This window comes from Capronia coronata (genome assembly GCF_000585585.1).
Source record: "Capronia coronata CBS 617.96 chromosome Unknown acBCG-supercont1.6, whole genome shotgun sequence".
NCBI classification, from domain to species: Eukaryota; Fungi; Ascomycota; class Eurotiomycetes; order Chaetothyriales; family Herpotrichiellaceae; genus Capronia; species Capronia coronata.
Window position 1 is genome coordinate 2276360 of NW_006912898.1, and position 26743 is coordinate 2303102.

The 26743-nt window shown below is 53.2% G+C and overlaps 7 protein-coding genes across 7 annotated transcripts; 5 read left to right on the plus strand and 2 right to left on the minus strand.

Moving 5' to 3' along the window:
- Positions 1–479: 479 nt before the first annotated feature.
- Positions 480–5873, minus strand: A1O1_07483 (uncharacterized protein; the record flags this gene model as incomplete). The annotated part of the gene is made up of 2 exons (XM_007728351.1): positions 480–1472; positions 1521–5873. The coding sequence occupies 2 exons, from the start codon at positions 5871–5873 to the stop codon at positions 480–482; spliced, it is 5346 nt and encodes a 1781-aa protein (XP_007726541.1).
- Positions 5874–8047: 2174 nt separating this feature from the next.
- On the plus strand, positions 8048–9461 carry A1O1_07484 (uncharacterized protein; the record flags this gene model as incomplete). The annotated part of the gene is made up of 3 exons (XM_007728352.1): positions 8048–8626; positions 8675–8990; positions 9043–9461. The coding sequence occupies 3 exons, from the start codon at positions 8048–8050 to the stop codon at positions 9459–9461; spliced, it is 1314 nt and encodes a 437-aa protein (XP_007726542.1).
- A 729-nt stretch (positions 9462–10190) lies between these two features.
- Positions 10191–11980, plus strand: A1O1_07485 (uncharacterized protein; the record flags this gene model as incomplete). The annotated part of the gene is made up of 2 exons (XM_007728353.1): positions 10191–11600; positions 11663–11980. The coding sequence occupies 2 exons, from the start codon at positions 10191–10193 to the stop codon at positions 11978–11980; spliced, it is 1728 nt and encodes a 575-aa protein (XP_007726543.1).
- A 2763-nt stretch (positions 11981–14743) lies between these two features.
- A1O1_07486 (uncharacterized protein) lies at positions 14744–16879 on the plus strand (the record flags this gene model as incomplete). Its single annotated transcript, XM_007728354.1, has 6 exons — positions 14744–14921; positions 15005–15060; positions 15119–15203; positions 15256–15982; positions 16050–16749; positions 16808–16879. 6 exons carry the CDS (start codon positions 14744–14746, stop codon positions 16877–16879), a joined length of 1818 nt encoding a protein of 605 aa, XP_007726544.1.
- A 1651-nt stretch (positions 16880–18530) lies between these two features.
- A1O1_07487 (5-aminolevulinate synthase, mitochondrial) lies at positions 18531–20408 on the plus strand (the record flags this gene model as incomplete). The annotated part of the gene is made up of 2 exons (XM_007728355.1): positions 18531–18852; positions 18901–20408. 2 exons carry the CDS (start codon positions 18531–18533, stop codon positions 20406–20408), a joined length of 1830 nt encoding a protein of 609 aa, XP_007726545.1.
- Positions 20409–20854: 446 nt separating this feature from the next.
- On the minus strand, positions 20855–22388 carry A1O1_07488 (uncharacterized protein; the record flags this gene model as incomplete). The annotated part of the gene is made up of 2 exons (XM_007728356.1): positions 20855–22182; positions 22265–22388. 2 exons carry the CDS (start codon positions 22386–22388, stop codon positions 20855–20857), a joined length of 1452 nt encoding a protein of 483 aa, XP_007726546.1.
- A 1788-nt stretch (positions 22389–24176) lies between these two features.
- On the plus strand, positions 24177–26630 carry A1O1_07489 (CAMK protein kinase; the record flags this gene model as incomplete). The annotated part of the gene is made up of 6 exons (XM_007728357.1): positions 24177–24219; positions 24259–24551; positions 24598–24909; positions 24963–25009; positions 25056–25349; positions 25400–26630. The coding sequence occupies 6 exons, from the start codon at positions 24177–24179 to the stop codon at positions 26628–26630; spliced, it is 2220 nt and encodes a 739-aa protein (XP_007726547.1).
- Between the last annotated feature and the right edge of the window lie 113 nt (positions 26631–26743).

A 26743-nucleotide genomic window follows, 5' to 3' on the forward strand; every position in this document is an offset into this window, starting at 1 on the left:
CGTGGCTCGTAGATCCTTTAGGACTCTTTCTAGAGGTACCTGACTTACGGCATGTTCTGTGCTTAGATATCTCTATTAGTAGTAGTATTAGTAGTACTGTAAGTATGGCCACTTCTTCACACTTCAAGATGGGTATGGCTTCTTCACAAGCACTTCAGAAACCACTAGATACTCAAAAGACACGCCAAAGTGTATACCCCTGGGGGGTTTGGGCCCTCCCCAACCTCAAATCACATATAGCCTAGGTATGCACCGGCCTCTCTTCTGCCTCTGTCAATGGCTACTAGTATCTATGGTCCAAGATCGTTCAGTCACTCGTACGCCTGTCTGTCTGTCTGTCCTGCCTGAAATTCCCTCCTCTACAAGACAAGAGCATGTCAGGGGAGCTGGATCCATCCACCATTGCGCCCGGTACAAAGGTCATTCATTCATTCATCCCGCCACCCAGAAAGAAAGCACTGTTCCGGTCCCCCATTCCATTATTCCGTATCCGTGGTCAACAGCAGTTCGACAATGAGATGAACCTTCTCGTACTCTGGATGCTGCAACGCCAGTTTCGGGGTGCGCGGTGCGGCCATGAAGTTCTTGAGCGCAAGACCATTGATACCCCCTCCCAGCGCCGCTGGTGTCTGAGTCGGGGCGCCTCCCGATCCGCCTCCTCCATCGTCGAGTAACTTGATGTCCTTGCCGGCAATGACTTGTTTCAATCGGCCGTTTTGCGCATCGCGGATCTCGACGAAGTCGTCATCCACGAGAATGAGATATTGCGCATATAGACAGGCCGACTTGGCTCGACCCACAAACTCCATCACCACTCCGCGCGAGATGTCGCCGTGTTTGTTGACGTAGACGGCACATTCTTCAAAGGTGACGAGGAATTCGGCCTCTCCCAGCCGGAACATGCCCAAGGGCTTCAGATCCTTGATCCGACTGGCGATCGAGCTGAGGTGTGCCTGCGCCTCGGGCTGATCGCTTCTCAGATTGGGCACGCTCCAGGTTTGCTTCTTCTCCAGCGTCAGCACCTCTACCCCTCTGGCCGTGGAGATGGCCAGACTGGACTGAAACAGATTCAAACTGTAGCACTCGGCCGGGATGTAGAACTCGTCATACTCCCGGAAAAATTCGGTCTGCCCCCTCCGAGATGAGGAAGGCAAGAAGCGGGAGCGGCTGGTCGTGCTCCTCTGGAGAACAGGCTCAAGGACTTTGAAGTTGGACGCCATGCCGTCTCGCTTTTTGTAAAAGACCAGCGTCCGCTCCTTCATCCGTCCCGTCACAAAGAAGCCAACGTCCTTAGAGCCGGACAGCTTTTGTGGTGCTTTACGACTGGAGGTATCACTTTGCGACACCACGTTGCCGGTTGGTGGGCAGACCACATCCAGATGATAGGCGATGAGCGCCTTGTCAGAAATGAGAAGAAACAGGTTGAACTCTTCCAGCACTGCGATCTGGGTGACGCGTTGCATAGGGATAGCCTAGACTCGGTCAGTCACTGCTACGCAGTACGAAGTCGCTTCACTCACCCGCACCCATCCCCGAGAATTTTGGTATTCGGAGATGTAGACGCCGTAGTCGGTCCCTACGGCGCACATGAGCCGGCCATATGGCTGATTGAACACCGTTGCACAGTTGATCGGAGCTCGGCAAACAGGTGCTGGACGGCCCTGGCCTTCGAATTTCTTTTCGGTTTCCCGAATGGCCCTGTCCAGGGGAGTACCCTTGATCAAGATGCGTCTTTGAGGATAAGCCAGCCCTTCGTAGCCGAAAGCCGTGTCTGCCAGGACGCGAAGTTTGAACGGCTCCGCATTCTGCGAGAACAAGGCTTCTGCATGTCGTGTTTTGGCTTGGATGATGGCTTCACACCAGTCCTGCCGGTTTTGCGCACTCGGAGCGTGGAGTGTGTACGTCTCCGTCTTGCCGAGGTGTTTGACGCGGAAAGGATACATGATCTTCTCCTCTTTTGAACTGCCAGAATCCAGGGTCGTGATAGGCACCATCGACTGGCTCGTGTTGCCTGATCCGATGGAGAGATTCGTGTTTGTATGTGTCAACGAGCCCGCTTGCCCTCCGCTGGCGGCAGACTGCGCCCTGGCAAGCCGGGCATCGGCGGCTGTCTGCCCTCGTGGCACCACAGTGGTGGTCACGGCGCCGATTCCTTTGACTGACGACTTCACCACCGCAGGGTCGTTGGAGCTTTCCAGGACAAGGAGATCCATGGGGATGGGCACCTTGGAAACGTCATAATATCCTTCTTTTCGATCTCGATATAGAGGTTTGGCTAGGACCAGGTAGTGGTCGAAGAGAATGGCATGCGTATCAACCCACTGAAAGCCTTTCCCTCCAGCGCGTTGCAGATCCCCCTGAAAGATGATCTCTCTGCCCAAGTGATCTAGGTTCAACTCCACCTCTTTCTCCATGGCCGGCCGAAGTCTCAACTTGGTTTGCATTTCGATCAGCTGCATTTTCTTGGTCATTTCGGCGAACTTCGAATCACATTCAAAGGTTGCCGCTCGAATCTCGTCCAGCGCAAATGCAAGATGGTTCTTTTCTTCCGACTCTTTCAACATGTTCTTTTGCACGGTCGAGAGCAGCAGGCCGTACCGCTGCAATCTAGTGATGGGCGCCTTAAGATAATTGTCCCACCCCAGGCGGTTCGATCGCTTGTCCTCCCGACCCTGGTCAAGGAAGTTCTTGAACTGGATGTTTCGCTCCGCTTCTCGACGCATGAGGTAGTCTGCTCGAGGAAAGCTCGATGCGTATTCAACATACACTGGCCGAGCTTTCCTGATCCATTCGCGGAAAATGTCACTAAAGCCTCCGATCCATGGTCCTTGTTCGGTTTGCCGATACTTCAACTGACCGAGAAGGTAATCCTGGTTCACTTTCTTGACTTTGTCAATGCCACCAAATACTTCCCTCAAGAACGGCGGCAATTTTTTGGGAGGAATGATCGGAGGCTGGGCCGCTGCGAGGCGATCCCGGTATAATATTCGTAGAACGTCCAGTTGGCTGATATACAGGTCTTCGCTCGTGACAATTTCGTGAAGGACATTTTGTCGTTCAATCTCTTTCCTGTCGTGGGATGCAATGTCTTCTTTGCCCAGCTTATAAAAGGTGGCCCAATCCTCCGACTTCTTCTCGACCGGCAAAGAATCAAGATCAATCTTTTTCAGTGTTCTCATGCACTGGTATGAATAGCAACGGCCCCGAGTGTGGTACAAATGCAGTTTCGAGGAATAACAGCCACTTCCCGTCAGTTGATAGAGAACGCCAGACATCGACCCAGGTCCGAACTTCACCCACTCTTCCTCCCTCACCAACGCATTGGTGGCCAACATCTCTTTGACGACGCGTTCACCAAGCGCTTCGGCTTCGGTGATGTACATGGTCGGAACTTTGTGCATGAAAAGTGCAACAATACCTTCGATGATGCTCTGCTCTTTTAGATCGGCCTCATCTTCGGCCAGCTCTCTGATCCACTCCAGAACTGCACTGAGCGCCCACGGCTCGGAGCATTGCTTCAACTGGTCTACTGAAAGTTTGGCAGGATTGTATCGTTTCTTCGGGATGGCTGGAAGGTCCAATGCAACGGCCGACTGGGGGCTGGCGATGTCATAGATCTCGGACGCTGGCCGCCCTTGTTGACGGGCAAGCTTTTGTCGGTCGGCGTCGGTTTTTGAGCGAACGGGATGCTCAACTCTTGGTGCACTCCTGGTGCTCGACAGTGAAGTTGATCGCGGTACGGGCGAGGGAGTGAGCAAAGAAGTAGTATAAGCATCTGGTGCCGGAGGATAACCACGAGCATTCGTCTCCGTGTACTGGGAAAATCGAGTTTGTTGGGTGTAAGTTCCCGCAGGCATCAAGTGCGGTATCCGTAAGCCGGGGTCGGAGTGTGGGGGTGGTGGTGGTAGCGGTCGTTGTTGGAGGCCAGGATGGAAGAATAGATCGGGCATGGAGTCTCGAGATGGGCTGGTGTCTCCTGAAGTACGGCCGGTCTCAGCATCCATCAGAGTTGCCTCATCCCCATCTTCATAACTCAGTCGACGAGGATGCGGACTCGGTTCGGTAAGACCGCCAGTTCCTCCAGTATCAACCCGCGCAACATTGTGTAAATATGAGTATTGACGAGGATTGTCTGAAGGAAGAACATACTCGAAGCCACTGGCTTGAGATTCTCTGCCTTCTGAGGATACACCAGAGCTGCGCATAGAATTCATCCGCGCAATCAGCCTGCCATACAAATCGCTCTGCGGCATGGCGGCGGCAGCAGCGTAGTTCGACTCTGACTGACCGTATGACATGTCTGGTGCATAGCCTCCGCCGGCAAGACTTAAATCGTACCCAGTGTAGTCGCTGTCACTACTCTGCTCTTGTCCGGGGAGAGGAGCAGCGGTGGCTCCGGCACGTGACTGGCTGGGGAAAAGAGTCGCTGAGCCGCTACGTCTGCGTGCATCCTCTGCCCTCTCTTGCTCGTCCAACGCCTGCAATGCTGCAAGTCCGGCAGCGGCCTCGGCGTCGCTGTCATCTGAGAATGCACCGTAGTTGATATACGTATCTCCAGTGGATGCGATGGTCCCATTGAGGTGAGTTGGAACTTCATCCGGCGAGAGAAGCGGCTGTGATGAGGGTTGTTGGTACATACCACTCAAGCCGTCATCTCGAGAATGACGATATCGATGGTCGCTGGCGGGCCCAGACTGCCCAGCAGTGCTTCCTATAGCCTCGTCTAGATGGAGCATCAGGTCATCATAGCCAGATTGACCAGATTGACGGGTGTCCCTGTCTGAGGTAGTTCGTGACTCGCCCGTATTGAAGTAGTCGTGATCTGAATCGGACTCCGACGGTACTCCGGGTAGAGACCTTCCCTGGGGATGGCGCTCGAGAGTACTTGTGCGCTGCGGAGATCGGCTTGAAGGCTGTCTACTGGGGGGAGTGGGGAGTGAAGGCTGCGGCGAGACTGACTGATTGCTCACCCGACTTGCGAATGAGGAATTCCGGTTGATATCGGGAGACGAATACGTACTCAACGTTGAGCCCTGGTATGCCGTCGTTATTCCCGCATTATATGGATATCCTTCCTCGGGGATACTGGTCGACCTGGAGTACGGCCGACCCGAGAGCGCGGCATCGTGAGGAGGAGGAGCGGGTGCAGGTGGCGAGTATGTTGACTGAGGCTGGCCCGGGGAAGAAGCGCTGGGCCGACGGGCATGATACTGCTGAACAGCATCATGCTGATATGCACCGTATGCCTGCAAAGGCGGATATGGTGCCTGACCGGTCCTCGGAGGAGGCGGCGGAGGAGGCTGATTAGCGGAAGAACTCATCTGCGCATTCACATCGTAATAGCCATAACTGTTGTACACTGAAGGTCGACGGTTGACGCCCGGGTCCCCGTAAGCAGCTGGCACATATGGCTGGTAGGTGCTTGAGGGATGAGCAGACTGTGGACTTGCATATGCTTGTGTATTGTACATGGGTTGCTGCTGTTGGTACTGAGCGGGATTGTAAGGTGCATGAGCAGGCACAGCGGGCTGGTGCTGGTGTTGATATCCTCCCAAAGCGGTATGTTGTGTGTTTGCTCTGAAGGGTAGCGATGTCGAAGCCTGCACATTCGCCGTGTGCGTCCTATTCACTGGAGGGCTTGCTCCTGACTGAGCAGTATAGGCCTGGTATCCCTGGATTGACCGCGGCTGCGTCTGCGCCAGATCTCCCTCGATGAATTGTTCGTCATCTCCCGCATCGAAACTCGAGACACGCTCGAGAGGCCGCGAAGGATATGGAGGCTGGGAGCCATATTGAGCATAACCACTGTTCTGGCCCGAGGAAGGATGGTTGTTGGCGGTATAGTAAGGCTGACCATTCTGGTAGCTGGCCATTGTCAGCGCAAGTGCGGCGTCGTGCTGCCGCGACAAGAATGAGGAAAGTCAACGCAGGGGTGGTGTATGGTCTCGCTGCGCATGTTCGACGGCTCGGTGGAGGACTTCGTTGCGTTTCATGAGCACCGGTCGCTCGAGTGGTGTTGACGAGGGATGCGCAGGCTCATCGGCGACAAAGACGATGATGGTTGCAAGGCCACCTCGGAGAGGGCTTGGATGTTGAGCTGGCCGCGATGAATGATGGGGTCGTAATCAGTGGCCAGGCGATGATCGCTGGGGCGCAACGGCTCAGCTGCACAGATGGAAGTCCATCGCAGGATGTTGGGAGGACTAGGTAGTAGTCGTAGTAGTAGTGGTAGGTGATGGTAGAATGTCGAGGCCAGCCGTCAGCGGGATGTGAGGTTAATCGACGCAGCACGCGGGCGCGCACTTTTAGTACATACTGTATACACTATACAGTAGTAACCGTTGGCGTCGGGCAATTAATCAATGCTAGTAGCACTGCAGAGTACATATACTGAATCCTGCACAGCAAGAAGAGATATCCACAGAAGGAATGTTACTACCTAAGGTAAGGTATTTAAGGAGACCATCATTCTGTACCTTAGGTACCTAAGGCATCTGTGAACCTTTTGGGGTTGGCTTGTCAATCTCACAGCTGAGCCCTGGCGCTGAGACTTGAACCCCAGATGAAGTTAGGCGGAGAAGTATAGAGAGAGAGACACAGTATAACTGCCGGGTTCCTTACGTGGCAGCTGAATCACCCCCATACAACCCTTAAGCGCGATGATCACGATTGTCAGGTTTTGTAACTCTTCTAAGGTGCCTAATCTGCCCTACAAGCTGCATCTCTTTCTCTCTCTCTCTCTCTCTCTCTATACTAGTACTACCCGGTGAGGCACCGCAGGCACTGGAAGTTCAACTCTACCACCCCACAAGTCCATCATTCCCTGCTTACGCTCCTACGAAATCATCCTCTCGAGATCTCTTCTTCTCGTCTTCAATGGCCTTGAACACGCCTTAAGCCACTCCCCCCTCGAGCCCGGCCGGCATTCAAGAGTAGCCTGCAACCTGAATCAAACTCTCTCGAATCTCGATATCGCTCGCCCACTTGTTGAGTGCACCTCTCACATGAACCGCACCGCAAGTTCGGTCATCTTGTTGAGCGTACATAGCATAGCGACATTCAACAGGCCTTGAGTCTTTCGTTGAGACCAAAGCAAATCCAGATACAGCCCCAACTTACCTCCGTCGCAAGTGCTTACATCGGTCGAGCAAGACATAGGAGCCGTTCTGCAGCGAGCGCTGAACACGCAGTGCTCGAACCCAGTGGCTTCGGTGCGGACCTTGCCTCGATTATGAAGAGTCTCGTGAGGCCAAAGGGGATTAATGGTAATCCGGAGATTGAGGTGTCAAGATGCAGAATACCGATTGACGAACCCAAGGTATGGACGGTCTGAACACTGTACACCTTACCTTAGGTAACACTACCCCGGCATTGAATGATACGTACTAGGCTTAGGGGCGTTCCCGGTCAAGCCCCACCTGTTCAATGGTTCCCTCCGCCCTGTCCCGACTTCTCGGCACCAGACGCTGGAGCCGCAGGAAACACCTTCGCGGACGGTGAACACGAGAGCGCCAGTGTCTGGTGGCCGGATGAGGAGACTCACTTGACACAATAGTTTCAACAGTTGCCCCGAGGATGAAGGCATAAGAAGGCGCAAAGCTGTATAGTACGGGATGAACCAAGAACTTCAACAAGCAACAAGCGACAAGCAGAGTATGAGTCTGGAGCCTCCGCTCCGGCAGCCGGGGCACTGGGGACAGCAGATACCGCTCGAGCACCTAAAAGCCCTCTAACACCCCACAGGGTCACCACCGGGGTGCTGGCGCCGGTGCCACCATCCAATTTAGTTCATGCCCACGATCTCCACATACTGGAAAATTCCCATCACGACACAAAAGATCAGAAGTCACCACGCTAAGAAACCCCGATCTCTTGAACTGTATGGCTTTCACACCAAAGAGTGGATTGCCTGCAAAGACAAGTTCGCGGGGCTTGAAAATGTCTTGTCCAGGGTATATAATGGGTTGCTGGGCCCCAAGTTGTCTTTCTGTCCCATAACGGTCCTGCGTTTCGGGTTGAGTGTTGCCGCTAATCTTGCTGGGCCAACATGACTGGTGTTGACAAACCATGGACCATAATTGTGGGCGCTGGACCTTCCGGCTTGCTTCTAGGTTTGATGCTCGCCAAAAAAGGCGTTCCAGTTCAAGTCTTGGAGGGATCCTCGGAGCTGGATGATTCTCCTCGGGCAGCTTACTATGGTCCTCCGGCTGCGTACGAGCTACGACGTGCCGGAGTCATCGAGGAGGTTCGAAAGCAAGGATTCGATCCCATCAGGACTTGTTGGAGGAAGCTCGACGGTACCTATCTCGCTGGTTTCGACAACAGTCTCCTGTTTGACGATCAAGATCGACAGGCATGTCTGCCCCTGGCCCAACTAGATCGACTGCTGTACAAACATGCCATTGCGCAACCGACGCTCAAAGTGAGCTTTAATCACAAGGTTGTGGACCTTGGCCAGGATACAGAGAAGGCGTGGGCAGATGTGGACACACCGGATGGCAGGAAGCGCCTAGAAGCAGCTTACATCGTAGGATGCGATGGGGCCTCAAGTACGGTTAGGAAATGCCTGTACGGGGACAAAGACTTCCCTGGCTTCACCTGGGACAAACAGATCGTCGCGACGAATGTAAGTCAGCCGCTCCGATCGTCATGACCCAGTTTGACCGTCTCCCAGGTGGCCTATCCATTTGAAAAGTACGGCTATGACGATGCCAACTTCTTCATCCATCCGGAGCATTGGCATATGGTGGCTCGCCTCACGAAGAACCCCGATGGTAGCGGCTGGTGGCGAGTGAGCTATGGAGAGGTCTCTGGCCTCACCCGAGAGGAGTTGATCGCTCGACAACCCATGAAGTACCAGGCCATACTGCCGGGACACCCAAGGCCAGGGGATTATGATCTTGCTGCCATCAGTCCGTACCGGATCCATCAGAGATTGGCTGATAGTCTACGGAGTGGCAGGTTCCTTCTGGCAGCCGATGCAGCACATAGTGAGTGTCTTGTGATGCGTTTCTTGTTACATCACTAACATTTAGACTACAGTTTGCAATCCCTTTGGCGGTCTGGGCTTGACAGGGGGGTTAGTCGACATTGGAGGCTTGTACGACTGTCTGATCGGCGTCCACGAGGGTAAAGCCGACGAGAGCATCCTGGACAAGTACTCGGAGATACGCCGGCAAAGGTTCCAGACGGTGACGGATCCTATCTCTTCGCAGAATATCCGGCGGCTCTATGATCAGGACCCGGACAAGGCTTTGGAGAATGATGAATTCTTGAAGATGCTCAAGAGTATCGAAAACAACGTGGAGGCACAGCGCGAATTCATGCGGTCACCCAATGCCCTTCGATATGACTTTACGCAGCATTACAAAGGCAACCACAAGACGATGGAGGGCGACCAGAGTGCAAAGAATGGCATTGTATCCCAAGTGAAAGAAATTGCGCCGACGGGAGGGGAATAGGAACGAGTTGGGATATGTTCGGTCCAGTTGGGATGGATATACCCATAACGTCTGAGAGAACTACTATGGCGAACATCCTGTAACTGATGAACTGCCTCCGACTTGACATAGGCCTGCTATACACCGTACGTGATCCAGGACACCACGAACTACTACCGAAAATCTCATGCCTTCAGAGTATACAGAGGTAGGTACCTACCTAGTATATATAGTACGGTACTACCTAAGATGGGTAGGTACCTATCGATTGGTGATTTGTGGAGACTCGCTGCACGTACTCCAGCTGCGAATATTCTCTAATACTTGTTAGTAGTGATGGCAGGCTCATACGTCATGGGTGGGATTTCTCGCAGGCAACTTGTTACTACTCTGTAGTGGGTGACTGCCCACTAAAAAGTACCTGCTGCGCACTGACATTGGACGTCCAATACTCGATACACGGCAACAACTGATTGAAGCTGATGTCTGAGTGAACATCCTGCGCAAAAGTATACCTTACCTGGCGAGCTGGGTACCTATACCATGCAATGTACTCTTCTGCCCAATATCTACTGTCATTTTATGGTGCCTGCAATTCACTCTCAAACGCTCTCTGCTGAGAGAATGGCATAGTCACCCGTCCACCGTGCTGTCACGTCCTGACCACAGAGTCGCACCACTGCACTGCAGCTCATCCCACTGAAGCTGCTTCCTTCCCATCTGCCTCGGCCGACCACGATCCCCTTAACCATGAAGCCCTCCGACCAGGCACCGCTGTTCCGTCGGCCCTCCTCCACTCCTCACTACCAGACCTTTGGCGGGATCACTCCTCCGAGATCTCGAGGCAGGCCGCTCTCGGACTCCTCCAACTCCTCCAGCCATGACCTCCACCATGCAGAAAGACACCACCAGAGCTCGCCTCTACCTAAGAAGCAGATGGCAATCCTGGCGGTGATAGCTCTATGTGAACAGACGGCGCTCAATTCCATCAGCCCCTATCTGCCTGAGATGGCGTCTACATTCCCCGAAGTGAAACCTGGACAGGTCGGCTTCTATGTGGGATTAATAGCCTCGGCCTTTGCGCTGGCCCAGCTGGCCACAAACTTCTTCTGGGGTTGGCTGTCAGACCACATAGGGCGGAAGCCTGTGATCTTGATGGGGACTTTGTTCACTGCTGCCTGCTTCATCGCCTTCGGCTTTGTCAAAACGCTGTGGCAGGCGATATTGGTGCAGGCTCTGATGGGTCTTTTGAACGGGAATCAAGGAGTAGTCTCGACCTGTCTGGGAGAGATCACAGACCGCAGCAACCAGTCCAAGGCGTTCACCTATCTGCCTGTCCTCTATGGACTTGGAGGTATCACTGGTCCAGTCATCGGCGGAGTTCTCGTGTATCAGAGGAACCCTTTCAACAAGTCGCAACCCAACCCCTACCCATTTCTCTTGCCCAATCTGCTTTCTGCCGCCGTTCTGTGTGTCGACCTCGTCCTCACGGCGATATTCCTCGAGGAGAGCTTGGAGGAGGCACCGTATCTCGGACCCATCACTCATCGGGTCAAGAGTCTCTTTGCCTGGCTGTGGGAGTTCACAGCCTCAACCAGACCACATTATTTGAGAAGGCGTAAGAGCAAGGCACACCAAACGCACAGTAATGGACTTGCCGAGGTGTCAGATGACGAAGACGCTGACGGAACAGCGGAGAATCAAGCACTGTTCCCTCAGACGGAGGAACTGAAGAAGAGCGACGTGCTCAACCGAGATACCATCCTCCTACTTTTGACATACCTCATCTTCCAGTTGTCCAACGTCTCTTTCAACTCGCTCTACCCAATCTTCGCGCAGGCGGCACCTCCGACTGGGCGGGGGTTGGATCCGGAAGAGATAGGCCTCTCACTTGGATTCGCCGGCGTGGTGACTATCTTGTTCCAGATCGGCATATTTGGAAAACTGCGGGATAAGGTGGGAAACAGGTGGGCATACCGGGCTGGACTGGGCGGCTTTGTGATAGCCTACCTTCTCATGCCCTTTGTCGGCTACAAGGGCAAAGGCGACGGTACAGAAGCCGTCTCATTCGGCGCGGTATGGTTATGGATCGAGATCGGTTTCGTCCTCCTCATTAAGACTGTGGCGGCAGTCGGAGGTCTCACAAGCGCTCTACTGTTGGTAAGTCGGCGATCTTTCCTTGGTGGTATACACAAGCTGGCAGGGCTGACCAGATGTCGCAGATCACCAATTCTGCCCCTAATCACTCTGTCCTTGGAACACTCAATGGTCTGGCCCAGACGCTGTCCGCGGCAGGCCGGGCGGTCGGTCCATTCGTGTCGGGTGGCATCTTCTCCCTCTCCACCAAGGTCCGTCCGAAAGGCGAGGCTTTGGCGTTTGGTACCTTTGGCGGAGTGGCCTTTGTGGGCTTCCTTCTCAGCTTTGGGATCAGGTCTCCAAACTTGGAGGCGGAGGGTTGGGAGTCGGGGGACGAAGAAGATGAAGACGACGAAGAAGACGACGACGATGGGAGCGATAAATCGGTGAATGAAGAGAACTGACCGCCGCGGAATGCACAGTCTCCTGAAGATCCAATCTAATATTGATCTACTACATGGGCGCTACGAGAAACAGATCCAGCGATGGAGTTCAGACGGTCCAAAAAAATTGGGAACGGGTCACGGGTCACGGGTCACGGGCGGCTTTGAAAACGATTGCTGTCTGCTCCAATGATGTTGATGGATTGGGAAAACAAGCAATGCTACCCATGCCGTTCACGCCTGGACATGGGATGTTTCAACGATTCGGTTTGACGTGCCAGTCAAAAATGCATGTTTTTCAACCCTCAGATAATAGTACTCTAGTTTTACACGGACTGCCAGACGCGCAGATGATTGTTCAAAGACAAAAGTCACCCTGTGCTCGGCTGTCTCAACTTTGGCTTTTCGGACTTTTGTTCTTCATTGGGTCATGCATGCATCGTCGTCCCCCGGGATCCAGCAGCCTCGTCGTTGATCTCGCTCTCACACTCCGAGCGCCAGGTCGCCGTCATCTCGGTTCCAGTCTTGTCACGGACGTCTTCTCCCATTCTCAGTCCCGACGGAATCGTTGGTGCCCAAGTTTTGTGTTTTCTTCTTTTCACGCTCTTCATGGTGTCCATGGTTCCTCAACCTGGTCGGGGATGTACGCGGATCGTGCGTCGCCCCACGCGATATATATAGATACTGATGATACGACCCTTTGAACGACGACATCCAACGCTCGATGCGCGAGAAATGCTGCTTGCAAGAGAGAGAGCAGACAGGAAAATACCACTCGACTCGACTCGACTCGACCGGAGGACACGGGATACACACACACACACACGCACACGTGCACCACCAACGCGTTTCACCGCGCTGGAAAACAAGAGAGCTCAGATTGAAAACCATTCCCAGAAAAAGACATGACTGTCCTCATCAGCGGTGCCAAACGACCGGGCTGGTTCTGCTGTTGCGAAAAAGAACAAAAACATCGTGAGCAGACCGGCCACGGTTCGCGGCGTGCAGAGAAGGGATCGAAGTGGTTAGGATCGATCGAGCTTCCAAAGCTTCCATCGCCTCGGACAGTGCACGCTTAGGTTCTTCATTGCCTGGTGTGCATGCGCGTGTGTGTGTGTTGTGCGAGCGTGCGCAGGATACATACCGGCTTGAGTCTTGTTTCGTAGCACTCTCCTGAATTGCCTGACTCTTTAAACATCGAGCGTTTTCTGCACGACATCAGACCTCGCGATATATCTGTATCTGTGTATGTATTTCGCGTCGGAGAATAGAGTGCAGAGATAGACGTCGCGACAAGAGATAGGCCAGTTGATGTGCATGTGCATGCGCAGGCGCGTATGTGCAGCAAACTTCTGACGCCGAGAGCGAGAATCGACCGACAGCCGGAGAGCGAGCTGCCCAAGCGAGGCGTGTGGTGTCCCGCGGCACGAGATTGGGTTGCGTGTCTTGAATCCCGGATCTCTTTGTTTGTTCGAGATCACGGTACGTGTATGGTCTCGGGAGCCTGCATCTCTTCGATCTCTGTTCTTGAATTGGGCTTTCACAGGTACAACTCCGCAGCTCACGACGACGGCGGACGGGTGCTTGCAGCCGATATGTGTTGCTAAGAATAACAATCCCATACACGGCGGCAAGTACCCGGGACCGAGGCCGTCGTGGTCGCTTGCGTCGTGCCCTCGAAGGTGGGTTTAGTACGTAGTTGTGTGAAGAATTGGTGTTTCGGCATCGAGAATTCGGATCCTGCGCCAAAGAAGAAAGTGGTCAGTCTATATTGGTGTACCGAAATTCCGGCGATCTCCTCAATTCCATCGGATATGAGTATACATGTGCGGTGCACCGGTGTCACGACATGCTTGGGAATTCTGTAGCTCTGCTCTGTGACTGACCTTCCTCGACCTGGGGTACTAGGAGAAGGAAGAGGAGGGAACAGCACAGATTCGAGGCGAGATCGCTAGACTTCTGCGAGGCAAGGCCGGGCGCTCTGACAGGCTCCGCTTGGGGCGGTTCGCGTCGGGCGTCTGGCGTCGTTGATCCTGGTTAAGGTCCATGATCAGTCAGTGGGCTTCAAGTCATTCTTGTGTCCTTGAATTTGCAGAGCATATCTGGGTCACGTGAGACCACATGCGAGCATCGAGGTCGGCAAGGCTTCTGAAGAGTCTTTTTGCTTTGATTGCGTTTCTATAACAGTCACTTGCTTGAGCTTGTCGATGAGAGAATGGAAGGAAGAACTCGAGGAGCCTAAAGCGGCGGGATATCACGGCATTATGTCATTGGTATACTTAGTCATAAATTATGTAATCGATGTTCGGTGTAGATCACCACAAGGGAGAAGAAACATCATGGCTTTTAGATATGATTCATGCATTCATACATTCTTGTTGAATTGTCTGGGGATCAAGAAGCAATGATGAATCAACTCGGGTCCATATTTCTCCTTTGCTGTTACCCGCGCACCTAGTTTCTCATGTCAGTGGGAGGCTTAAGCGGCATTGAGCTCTATTTATCTTTCACGGTATCAGACATTGACCCAGGACTCTGAGGCTGCTGTTCTACCAGTCTGAGCTCGTTATTTGATAGCGACGACTCCTCCAGCCTGCCCCCTTCTTCTGTCGAACCAGTTGAGCTATACCGACCCTGACATGGAGGAAAAAGTCACCTTTACCTCTGGGGACACTTCGATACCACCAGATCTGCGCATCCTCCATTACAATGATGGTGTGTACCCAAACCACTTGCTTGTGGAGGGAGGGCTCCCCGAGGCAACAAGTCATGTTCTAACACGCCATGTCGACAGTCTACCACATCGATGCGTCTTCTGCTGAACCAGTGGGAGGCATCGCCCGCTTCCAGACCGTCTGTAACTACTACCGCAATGACGGTCGGTTTTCGGGGCAACCCAACCTTGTCACGATCTTTTCCGGAGATGCTTTCAATCCTAGCTTGGAAAGCAGCGTGACCAAAGGTACCATTGCCGCCAACATGACATCTTGACCGTCTTCAACGGTCACGTGACAGGCAGCATACTGACGAGATTCGCAATGCTAGGTAGTCATATGGTGCCTGTGCTCAACATGATAGGGACAGATATTGCTTGTGTTGGCGTAAGAGTCCAATGATGCACCCGCTCGTCCTGAGGCTAACACTGCTATTGTCCGGCAGAACCACGATCTCGACTTTGGTGTTAAGCAATTTCGCAGCCTTGCCTCACAGTGCAAGTTCCCCTGGCTTTTGGCCAACGTGCTTGGTTCGGCTCCTCCGTCGTGAATCACCTTCGGCCTGATTGACGAATGTGATAGATCCTCAACTGGGCGATGACGTCCCTCTAGGCAATGCGAAGAAGACGGCCATGCTCACCTCCTCGAATGGGATCAAGATCGGCCTCATCGGTTTGGTGGAGCGAGAATGGCTGGACACCATCAACTCCTTGCCTCCGAATTTGATCTACAAGTCAGTGTCGGCGACGGCAATGGAGCTGGTACCAGGCTTGCGAGAACAAGGGGCAGAAATCATCATTGCCGTAACCCATCAACGAGAACCGAACGACAACAAACTCGCGGAGAAGATTCCCAATGGACTGATCGACATGATCCTTGGAGGTCATGATCACTTCTACCAACACAATCTAATCAATGGCACGCATGTTCTGCGCTCAGGAAGCGATTTCAAGCAGGTCAGCTATATCGAAGCGCGAAGGCGGCCCGGTGAGGACAAAAAGTGGGATGTTCATATCGTCCGGCAAGATATCGTGTCAGACATCCCTCAAGACCCGAAAGCGCTTGAACTCGTGGAAGAGCTTACGGCGAGCTTGAAGCCAAAGCTGGAAAAGCCTCTAGGCTACACGGCCGCTCCGTTGGATGCCAGATTTACCACCGTGCGGCTTAAGGAGTCGAATATTGGAAACTTTGCTTGTGACTTGATGCGCTCGTATTACCAAGGCGATTGCTGTCTCATGGCGGCTGGCACCATAAGAGGTGACCAGGTCTATCCTCCCGGACTGCTTCGGCTGAAGGATATTATGAATTGGTGAGTCTTCTATTGGCTTTTCACGGCGACTTCACGCATGTGGTCGGCTAACGTCTTTCTGTTCAAGCTTTCCGTTCGAGGATCCCACCATTGTCATTCAGGTCACCGGAGCAGCACTCTTGGCCGCACTGGAGAACTCGGTCTCCACATATCCCGCCCTTGAAGGCCGCTTCCCTCAGGTATCCAACATCGAATTCGAGTTCGACCCTCGCCTGCCGCCCCATCATCGAATCAAGTGGGTCAAGGTAGGCCGAGAACCCCTCGACCTCGAGAGGAAGTACAAGCTGGTCACGAGGGGCTACATGGGACGGGGCAAAGATGGGTTCGATTCCTTACTCGTGCAATCTGAAGGAGGCGAAGCGGAAGAAATCGTCTCCGAAGAGAACGGCATGTTGATCAGCATGATCATGCGGCAGTATTTCATGTCCTTGAAAATCATTGGCAGGTGGAAACACTGGGGCCAGAGCCTGGCTCGACACTGGGATGGAGTCCACGATGATTTGCACTCGACGCACCCTGTCGTAGAACCGAACACGGACGCTTTGGGGAAGAAGCCCTCTGAGAGCGGAGACACGACCACGCCGCTGGACGATTCGGAGGATGAAGGCGATCACCGCGTCCGCAACCCTCAGCATGACAAAAATGAGCGAGATATGCAGCTTATCCGGAAGGTCGTGCGCAAGTGGTGGCGTCTTACGGGACTCAAGGGCCAGCCTAGATGCTGTGACAAAATGGACGACGAGGAGTTTCAGGTTGACTGGACCAGAGTGAGTCAAATGATGGGTGTGCGATGGTGGTACCTTGTTGCTAATTATCACGACGCAGGCCATTGCACCTCGACTCGAGGGACGGATCAAAATCACAAAGGGTGCTCCCAGTCCGGAGGACAAGTCTTGACCCTTGTCGAGGTCAAGCTGTATACCATGCTTCTGTTCTTTCTTCTTCACGTTGAGCGCCAGAGAGACAGCTTGAAGAGTGCACCACGATCAGTGGAAGAGAGAGCCAACTGCATGCGTCGACCTGCTCTCCTTGAGCCATGATGGCACACCGAATTGTTCCACGAGCACTCTCAAGCTGTGAAAGCGACATCCACAACGGCATTCGCTACACGCGTTACATTCGCTGGATCCTGGCCCAGAACCGACTTGCCATCTTGATGCCTTGGAACACAATCTCCCAAGGACTCGCTGCCCATCTTGACGTTCCGGATCCCATGACTTTTCTCCTATCAGTCTCCAGGTTGAAGAGCAATGTGCCTGGATAGTCGACTAACCCTGTAGAGTTTGCTACCTGTGAGGTATAGGTACGTGTGCTCTGTTATGCAGTGTTTGGGATATAGAAGCGATAAAGCAGCATCGAAACAGTCCTCAAAAAGGGGTACTGGGGTAAACCGTCATCACGTGGATGGTCATGTGACTGAGCCACTGATATGACCAGACCAGGCGGTTCTAGTAGCAGAACCTGCGCGAACAATACAAGTAGTACACTCCGCCTCTGCAGTACGACATCCCAGGTGCCGTGTATCTTTAGGTAGAACAATAAAGGCATCTTAGTTCTCGATTCTGGAAGAGCCCCACAGGCTCGAGACGAAGAATTGCCCAAAACATGGTTGACTTCGCAGCGAGGAACCCGAAGCCCGCAGCCCGGGCGTCAAGCGATGTGCCGACGTGAATCTCCGCATCGCAGGACCCAAGTGGCAATAATACTTATTAGTAGTAGTATGGCAGTGGGTAGTTCGGCATTCCAGCTCGTTGGAGGAGTCGTGGTTCACGGTAGGTAGGTGGATGGAGGGAACGAAACCCAGAGGCATCTTTGTGTAAGTTCTCGGCCTTGCTCTTTTCCGTCTTCATAGTCCATAGTTCGGTACCCGGGTACCTAGGCCATGTTGTAGTAGTACCGCACTGCAATAATGGAGAGTCCGCGGGACTGGCGAACAGATCCGCTGGGAAGGAATAAAGTTCTCAATCAGGACGTGGAATTTGCAAGCCTGAAAGAAAGCACCTCGACCAGTTGCTGATGGTGGAGGCACGGTAGAACGATTACAACGGAGGAAGAGGATTCGGGCTGAGAGGCTGAAAGTAGAAAGAAATTGCGAGATACGTAATAACTCTGTACGTACCGTTGACACGAATAGCGGTTGGCGAGAGAGGGAAAAGGCACAATTGAAATGAGGGAGAAGAGATTGGCTGGTTGAGAGCCGCAGGGCCAGAGGCGCAGGCGCAGGCACAAGAGGTGTTGAGGCGAGCCGTGGTATGGGGCTAGGAGGCTAAGGGGCTCCCAAGGCGCCCAAGGCTCTCCTTATAGGCTGCGCTGCGGGCTTCGAGTTGGAGCTGACCGTCAAGCTGCAATGGATGATTATGTGTGATTACAACACTGTAGAACATAGAACACACACTAACCGCCGCCGACCCCATATTCATTCATCACACACTACACTTCAAGTTTCTTTTCCACCGTTCTCTACACCCCGTCATCGCCCTCAATAGCTCCCATCGACTCCTCACCATCTCTCACCTGAGCTATCCCGTCAGTCGACTGCAACGCAACCATGGAGGCCCTTCTCCAGCAATCCAAGGGTGTTTGTCCCTTCTTGAAGAAAACCTCGCCCGCGACCTTACGCTCGCTCTCCACCTCCACCCACCAATCCCCCGGTGGCGGTACCATCACCAACCTGCAGTTCATTGCTCGACGATGCCCCGTCATGAACAAGGCGCTGGCTATCCAGAGCGCTCGCATGACCTCTCGCCGTAGCTATGGCAAGGCTGCCGCCGGTACTGGTGTGGTCAAGTCGTTGCTGGAGAAGAAATTGCACACTTCGGCAGAAAAGAAAGCCAACGTCGCGCCCAGCACATTCCGACCGGTGCAACCAGGTATGTCAATAATTCCAAGGGACGAATGTTCTGCTGACACCTCTTAAGCTCCGCCGCTCCAGAAAGTGCAACCTGCCGTCAAGAAACCGGACGCTTATGCAGGGCCGAAGCCCACCCCGCCAACCGCGCCTCGGTTCGACTATGAGCGCTTCTACAACAATGAGCTCGAAAAGAAGCACAAGGACAAGTCATACCGATACTTCAACAACATCAATCGACTTGCCAAGGAGTTTCCTCGTGCTCACAAGGAAACAAAGGAAGAGCGAGTCACAGTCTGGTGTTCCAACGATTACCTGGGCATGGGGCGCAACAAACATGTCCTGAAGACAATGCACGAGACTCTCGACATGTATGGCGCCGGCGCCGGCGGCACCAGGAACATTTCGGGCCACAATCAACACGCTGTGGCCCTTGAGAAGACTCTGGCCGACCTACATGGCAAAGAAGGGGCGCTAGTCTTCTCTTCGTGCTACGTAGCGAATGATGCCACACTGGCCACGCTGGGCAGCAAATTACCCGACTGCGTCATCTTGAGTGACAGCTTGAATCATGCTTCCATGATTCAGGGTATTCGTCATTCCGGTGCGAAGAAGATGGTCTTCAAGCACAACGACTTGGTGGATTTGGAGGCCAAGTTGGCCAGCCTGCCACCTGAACAACCCAAAATCATTGCCTTTGAGTCCGTCTACAGCATGTGTGGTTCAGTCGCACCGATCGAGGCCATCTGCGATCTTGCAGATAAATATGGCGCGATTACTTTCCTCGATGAAGTCCATGCTGTTGGTATGTACGGACCGAGGGGTGCCGGTGTTGCAGAACACCTTGATTACGAAGTCTACGCCAACCCCCACCGAAACAAGGAGATGCAGAAAGGCACGGTGATGGATAGAGTCGACATCATCACCGGCACGTTGGGTAAAGCCTACGGATGTGTGGGCGGTTACATTGCCGGTTCCGCGGCGTTGGTGGACGCAATCCGGTCCCTTGCCCCGGGCTTCATCTTCACCACCAGTCTTCCTCCTGCCACCATGGCTGGTGCTCGTGCTGCAATTGAGTATCAGGCACGCTATCAAGGAGACCGACGCCTTCAACAGCTGCATACCCGCGCCTTGAAAGATGACCTTACCAAACGTGGCATTCCCGTCATCCCCAACCCCTCGCACATTGTCCCTATCCTTGTCGGTGACGCCGAAGTTGCCAAGCAGGCTTCCGACATGCTGTTGAATGACTACGACATCTATGTCCAGTCCATCAACTACCCCACCGTTCCTCGTGGCGAAGAACGGCTCCGAATCACCCCTACTCCTGGCCACACAACCGAGCTGAGGGCTGAAATCGTAGACGCCCTCGAACAGGTGTGGGAGCGCTTGGATATCAAGCGTATCGCAGACTGGGAGGCGCAAGGTGGGTTTGTCGGGGTTGGTGTCAAGGACGCCAAACCCGTGGAACCTCTTTGGACCGATTCGCAGCTCGCTGAAGCGCAGGCCGTCTCCAAACCAGCCGCCGACGAAGCTACTGAAGAGCGCGTCATGCCTATTGCTGCCGCTGCGGCTTGAGCTTTCCCCAGTTTTAGAGCTCCTTGTCTAGCTCGATCCAGTGAAGTGCTCGCTGTCAGTGGTTGTGGTGTCATGATGAGGAGGAGAAAGAAATTTGTTGACAATATACATTCTTTGCCATCTTACCCGTTTGGCAAATGTCCGGCTCTTCAGCCATCATATATACTCTATTTTCGGTCAGAAACCGACCGATGAGGAATCTAAGATCGCCATCAAATAGATGGCCATTTTAACCTTCTCACCCCCTGTGCCGATTGATATTGGTCTTGCTCGCTGCACTGTTCAATGCCACACGTTGCGCCGTGACTCGTTGCTTGTCTTTGCATGTCATCGTTTCATTCTCTTATTCCTATGTGCTAGACTTTCACTGGTAGACGCTGACCGCCTTCAAGTTGACCAGATGCTCACTTCTCGGCAAACAGCCATGCATGTCGCTCTGTTCACTCTTATCTCCTACTCGGCCGCCCGGCGCTGATCTTGGGGAATTCGATGGGAAACCGGAGTTTCGCAAACTTGGGCTTCGGCAATGTCGTCTCCTTGCCATCCTCATCCACTATCTTCCTCGCCTTACCTTTCTTCTCCCAGCCCCAACGTGCCAGCTCCATATCTGCCAAGCTCTCCATCTTGCACCCCAGTTCACGGAAGAGCTTGCTCACCTCGGTCGGCTGCAACGCCAGGTCCAGCGAGATGTCGGACGGCTCGGTGACGAGCACGGGCATGGTCACTCCGGGCTGCCACTTGGGCGGCGGGATGTGCAAGGTCAGGGCCAGAATCGTGGTGGTCAACAAGGTCTTCGCCTGGGCCGTGGGGATCGACGTCGGGAAGAAGTGAGCGACCAGTTTCGACAGGAAGGCCGTCGACAGACTTGCATCCGAGGTCGTGTGGTCCGGCCACTGTTCCGGCTGCGGGATGGGTTTGCGGGCGGGCAGGCGCGTGATGTACGTGTACAGCTCCAGCAGGAGCTGGATGTACCGCAGCAGCTGCAGCTTCAACAGCGTCGTCTGGTCGTCGGGATTCTCGAGATGGAGTCGGGTCAGACGGTCCACGCGGTGCGCGACGAAGCGGTAGCGCGACACCACGTCCTTTTTCGCTCCGATCCGCTCGCGCCAGTAGGCCAGCGGCATCTGCGCCAGTGTCGTGCGCGCGGGGGCCGGGAAGACCAGCGCCGAGAGGCCATACACTTCCTCGATCTCCGTCGTGTCCAGGTTCGCTGGAGGCAGTGGCTTGTTGGCCCGCGACAGGACCGTCGCGTCAGAGGTGTTCTTGGTATCCAAGAATGGGTCGTCTTCGTCCTTGATCGACCACAGAATCGCATTCGAGACAGGGCTGTCTGTTGCCTTCTCCCCGCCGCGAGCGAGGAGTCGGTTCTCGGCCACCGAGGCCACTGCCTTTTTGGATTTCTTGGTTCCAAACGCCTCGGTCAGTGCGGCGCGCGACGAGGGCATCGTTGCCCAGGTGGGTGTTGCTCCAGTATCGTTCTCTTCACCGTCGCTGCCGTCTCGCTGGTCGACTTGGCGCACACTGCTGCGTACCGTCACTTTCTTGGCTTCCGTGACTCGCAGGCTTTTTGATGACGGGTCAAACACCGCGACGTAGTGCTTCATGTGCCTCTCGCCTACTTCGGTGGTGTTGCTTTCCGTTGCGACATAGTCAATCGTTGGATGGTCAGAGGTTTGGAGGAGAAGGCTGGTCGGGCTGGCGGACGACGTTGTTGTCTTCTTGGAGAAGGCGTTGAATTTCAATTCCGGGGGAAGCGTGAAACCGGGGGAGAATGCTAGAGACAATCGGTTAGTAAAGGGATCTTAGGGCACAAGTTCAGACTGGTCGTAGGTAGAGCAGGATCTGTTTGTCCTTACCAACAACGGGCTTCGCTACATCGGGGCCTGTGATGTAGGTGACCTTGGCTTTGCTGGTCTGTGGCTTTTTGGTCGGTCGGTCGGTGGCTTCTTGCGCCCCAGCTTTTCTCTTTTTCTCACCCATGATGGGGGCAGGTATTGTTCTTCAGAGGAAGAGACAGTGCGGACTGGCTCGCGTGAAGGGGCGCCTTATGGAAGAAATCGGGTAGTCTCCTTTCTTTGCGTCGCCATCCAGTGCGTTCAACTGGATGTAAAGAGATTCTGTTGTCGGAAAAATAATTTTTGGTCGGCGAGTCGGCGGTTTGGCTCCGCACGCAGTTTGCCAGACGTCACGCACTGCGTCTTCCTCTACAGAGTAGACTAGTACTGTGGTCAACTACAGCCACAACATCGGCTCCAACACACACCGACCCTCTGGGCTTCTCAAAACCTGAGGTGGTGGGGCAGCGAGTCAAATGAATACCTGGTTACTTATTATACAGCGCAAGGCCAGCTTGAATAGCCAAGTCAAAGACGGAAGTATACAGAGCTCATTGTTTGATTGATTGCTACTGGAAAGTGCAACACAGGACAAGATATTGAACTGGGTCCGGGTAGCTTTAGTAGCTCTGTGTTTTCCGTTGTTTTGAGTGACTTAGAGTCTAGAACATAGCGTCGTTGTCCGGAGATTCTGTGCGTGCTGGATCCTCCTTGGCCATGTCCCAGACATCATAAGCAACCCCGTCAGAAAGCTCCATGGAGACTGACCATCCTCCACTCCTCTTACACGACAATCGCAGCTGGCGAAGCTTTGATTATTGTAAGGCCGATCTTCTGGTCCGCAGTTTCCGTCATGGCGATCAATGGCACGCCGGGAGTAGTGTTGCGGTCAAGTAGTTGTGTTGTAGTCGAGACCCGATGTTCGGGGAGTGAATTCAACTTTGAAGATTCGTTGACATTTGGTCGAGAGGGGACGATGTGATGGAGCAGTTGACGCGATTACTTGCTGTAGGAAAGGGTTAATGTTCTGGTTCTTGCAACGCCAATCTGTGAATATCGATTCAAGACATACCTGCGGGCTCTAGTCTTTCTCCTCTTACGCTTGAGACGACGAACTCTCTTCTTTCTCCACTTGGCTCTCATCTTCGATCAATTCCGACTATCGAGGAGGTTAGTAACAGGTCACAGTAGTTCAGAGAATCATCTGGATATTCACAGGGAAGACATACGGAGTTGTTTGAGGATGAGTGTGCGGTGATGTAGAGAGGGAAGCGGGAGGAACGAGAAGCTGCTGCGGGGGATTTTGAAGGGGAACAGCCCGCCAAGCCTGACGGCTGCGTGTGTGCCTATTTGGCTTGGCGTGTTTGTGCCAGTGACGTCGCAGTTGATCTCAATCGGGACAACAGCATCACGTGCAGCTACCGTCCACCATATAATGCTGGACAACACGGCAGGTGCGACTATATACGTCTGAGATGGCAGTCACTACTGTCTGTGACTGTTGACTGTTGAGTTTTTATCTACTTCACTGTCATCGCACGCGTCTCGTCTGCCATCTGCCGTATTGGGGCCAACTATCACACACCGACAAGACCATTTCAAGGCACTCTGGACTCATTGTCATGCACTTGCTTTGCCCAGGTGGGATTTGCCCTGTTTCTCTGTAGATGTCCTGTATCTTTTCTTGAGTCGCGACGAGCTCAAAAGCTATTGATTCGTTCTTGAAGTTGAGTTATTCCATCAATATGGCAACTTTGCCTTGCTCTGGCGTTCGTCGAATATGCAGTGGCTCTGCCTTATCCTCCAAGCCACCTCTGGCAGGTATCTTGGTCCTTCAGAATCGCCACGGGAAAGTCTTGGGACGTGGGTCATTGTCTCTTTAATCTCCCTGATTTGACCTTGATCATACTAGCCTATCTAGGGAAGAAGGTCTATGCAAACCAAGAAATCATCATTGGACGCGACAGAACGAAATGGTGAGAAGATGACTCTTCAGAAAGCCTCCAGCTAATCAGACAGTCAATACGTCCTGAATGATCCCCGTGTCTCCAAGAGACATGTCAGTATCTACACAGTCGTCTACGAAAAAGATGAGCCCAATGGGGTGGATACACTTGTCTACGCGGAAGATCTGTCCCAGAACGGTACATATCTGAATGGGGACTTTATTGGCAAAGGCAATGGCGGGTTCCTTCTCAGCGACGGAAATATCCTCCGATTGAGTCGCTGGACAAGCCTCATCTTCCATGTCGTCAACAAGAACGAGTCAATGGATACGTTTGACGTTATTCAGGAGAAAGAGATGGGGGTATGATGCCCACAGCCTAATCTTGAGATTCGACTGACGGCCACAGCGTTTTCGACGGGATTATGTTGTCAGCGATAGATTACTCGGTGCAGGAGCCTTCGGCAAAGTGTTCATGGCCCTCGAACAGACATCCCGGACCCAAGTTGCTTGTAAAATCGTCGACCTGCGCAAGCTCACACCAAAACTACAAACCCGGTTTCGCCGTTCCCAGAGGCCTGCCACTGCTGATGATGTCGACAACAGGATACAGGCACGCAAAGTGAAGGCATGGGGTGATCAGAAGAAGAGGGAAATAGGGCTAAACCCGAAGTTGAAGATGTATTTCCGTGAGGTTGAAATTCTCTCCTCGATCAGCCATGTAAGTTCTTTTCACAGGAAGATATTGTGCACTGGTTTGACTCCCATGATCAGCCCAACATCATTGGACTGGAGAAGGTCTATATCACCAATAACACGATGTAAGTAAGCTGACTTTCTTCGACACCCAATTGCTCACAACTACAGCTACATGATGCAAGACATTGTCACTGCGGGTGATCTCTTCTCTTACATCGAGTCGAAGAATGGAAAGCTCCTCGAAGTCGAAGCCGCAGTGATTGTTCGACAAATGCTCATAGCTGTGCGATTCCTCCACCAGAACAACATCGTGCATCGAGACATCAAGCCGGACAATATTCTCATGACCAGTCTGGCAGCTGGTTCTCGAGTGGTGCTGACCGATTTTGGTGCCGCCCGAAGGATCCATACGTCACGACATCGTATGTCGACAGTTGTCGGGACACACGAATATGCTGCCCCGTAGGCTATCTTGACGAACACCCGAGTGCTTTGGCTAATGGTATATATAGGGAGATGCTCAGACGAAGACACGATAAACTGACAGTCGAAGAATCTGACGGCTACACTCGAGCAGTAGATATGTGGGCCGTAGGATGCGTTGCAGTCATCCTTCTTACTGGCGGAATGGCCTTCACTGACCCTGCGACGGGTATGTACTCCGAAAAGCTGGCTCGAGACTGCGACCTCGACTTTTTGCGAACATCGAAAGATTGGCAAGCAGTCCGACAACGACCCAGAGAATTTGTGGAGCGATTGCTGGTGATCGATGAGGAATCAAGAATGACCGCCGACGAAGCCCTTCAACACCCCTGGTTTTGCAACGAAGCTCACAAGTACGACTTCGAAGCCCTGTATCAACGGACAATACAGCATTGGCATCCAAGACGTCCCAAGAGTCCTGTGATTGATTTCCGAGACGGTGGAGCCTTCAAATATCTTGCATACAAATGGGGATTTGAGAGCTTCTACCATAAGAGTCGGGCGAAAGGACGTCACTCTCCGGTCGAACCACCATACAAACCGTTCCCCAGGAAGATGCATCTGACGCTGTGGCCGGAGAGAGATGAGAAGAAGAGACTGTCACTCGAGGTGTTGACAGCTATCAGCAAGTGGTCACCGCAATCAGCAATGAAACTTGCCTGTAAGTCGACGCACCTTTCGGGAGAGGAAGTCCAGGGCTTTATCACAGAAGAGGCGACCGATTCTGAGGACTACGGAAGTACAAGAGCTAAAGCGTCGCGGTATTTCCCATCATCAGATGCTGAAAAAGCCGGGATAAAGCAGAACGGCGTGCTGGGAAAGCGGAAACGCACAACAGTTGACAGCGAAGAACGGGATACGAGAAGAGCAATGAAGGCCAAAATCATGATCGACGAACCTTTGACTCGAGAGACCGGACCAAGCGTTGTTGACGAGCGAGCTGCACCTCTAATTCCCAACGCTCTATACGATACAACGCATTGGAGGACCAGTCGCAAGTCACCACTGACCGAAACAGAGGACGTGCTTCCGAGTATTGAAACTCCGGCCCCGACAAACAAGCTCAAAAGAAGGGCGTCAACATCACTGACTGGTCAGAGATGGACAAAGCGTCGAGGCTCCATTTTCGACTTAGCAGAGGACGGTGATGGCGATGGTGGGAAACCTCCGAAACCAACTGCTGCAGCATTCGTGGAGAATCGACCCAACGAGAGTCTCGCTACGACATTCAAACGACCAGACCTGTATCTTCCCCGATGATGATGAGCCAAAGGATTGTCGAAAGGAAGGCTGGGGTCTTGTACTGACTATTGGTATCATATGGATAATTCACATGGAACAGACCTTATGGTGCAAAACATTACCATGCTGCA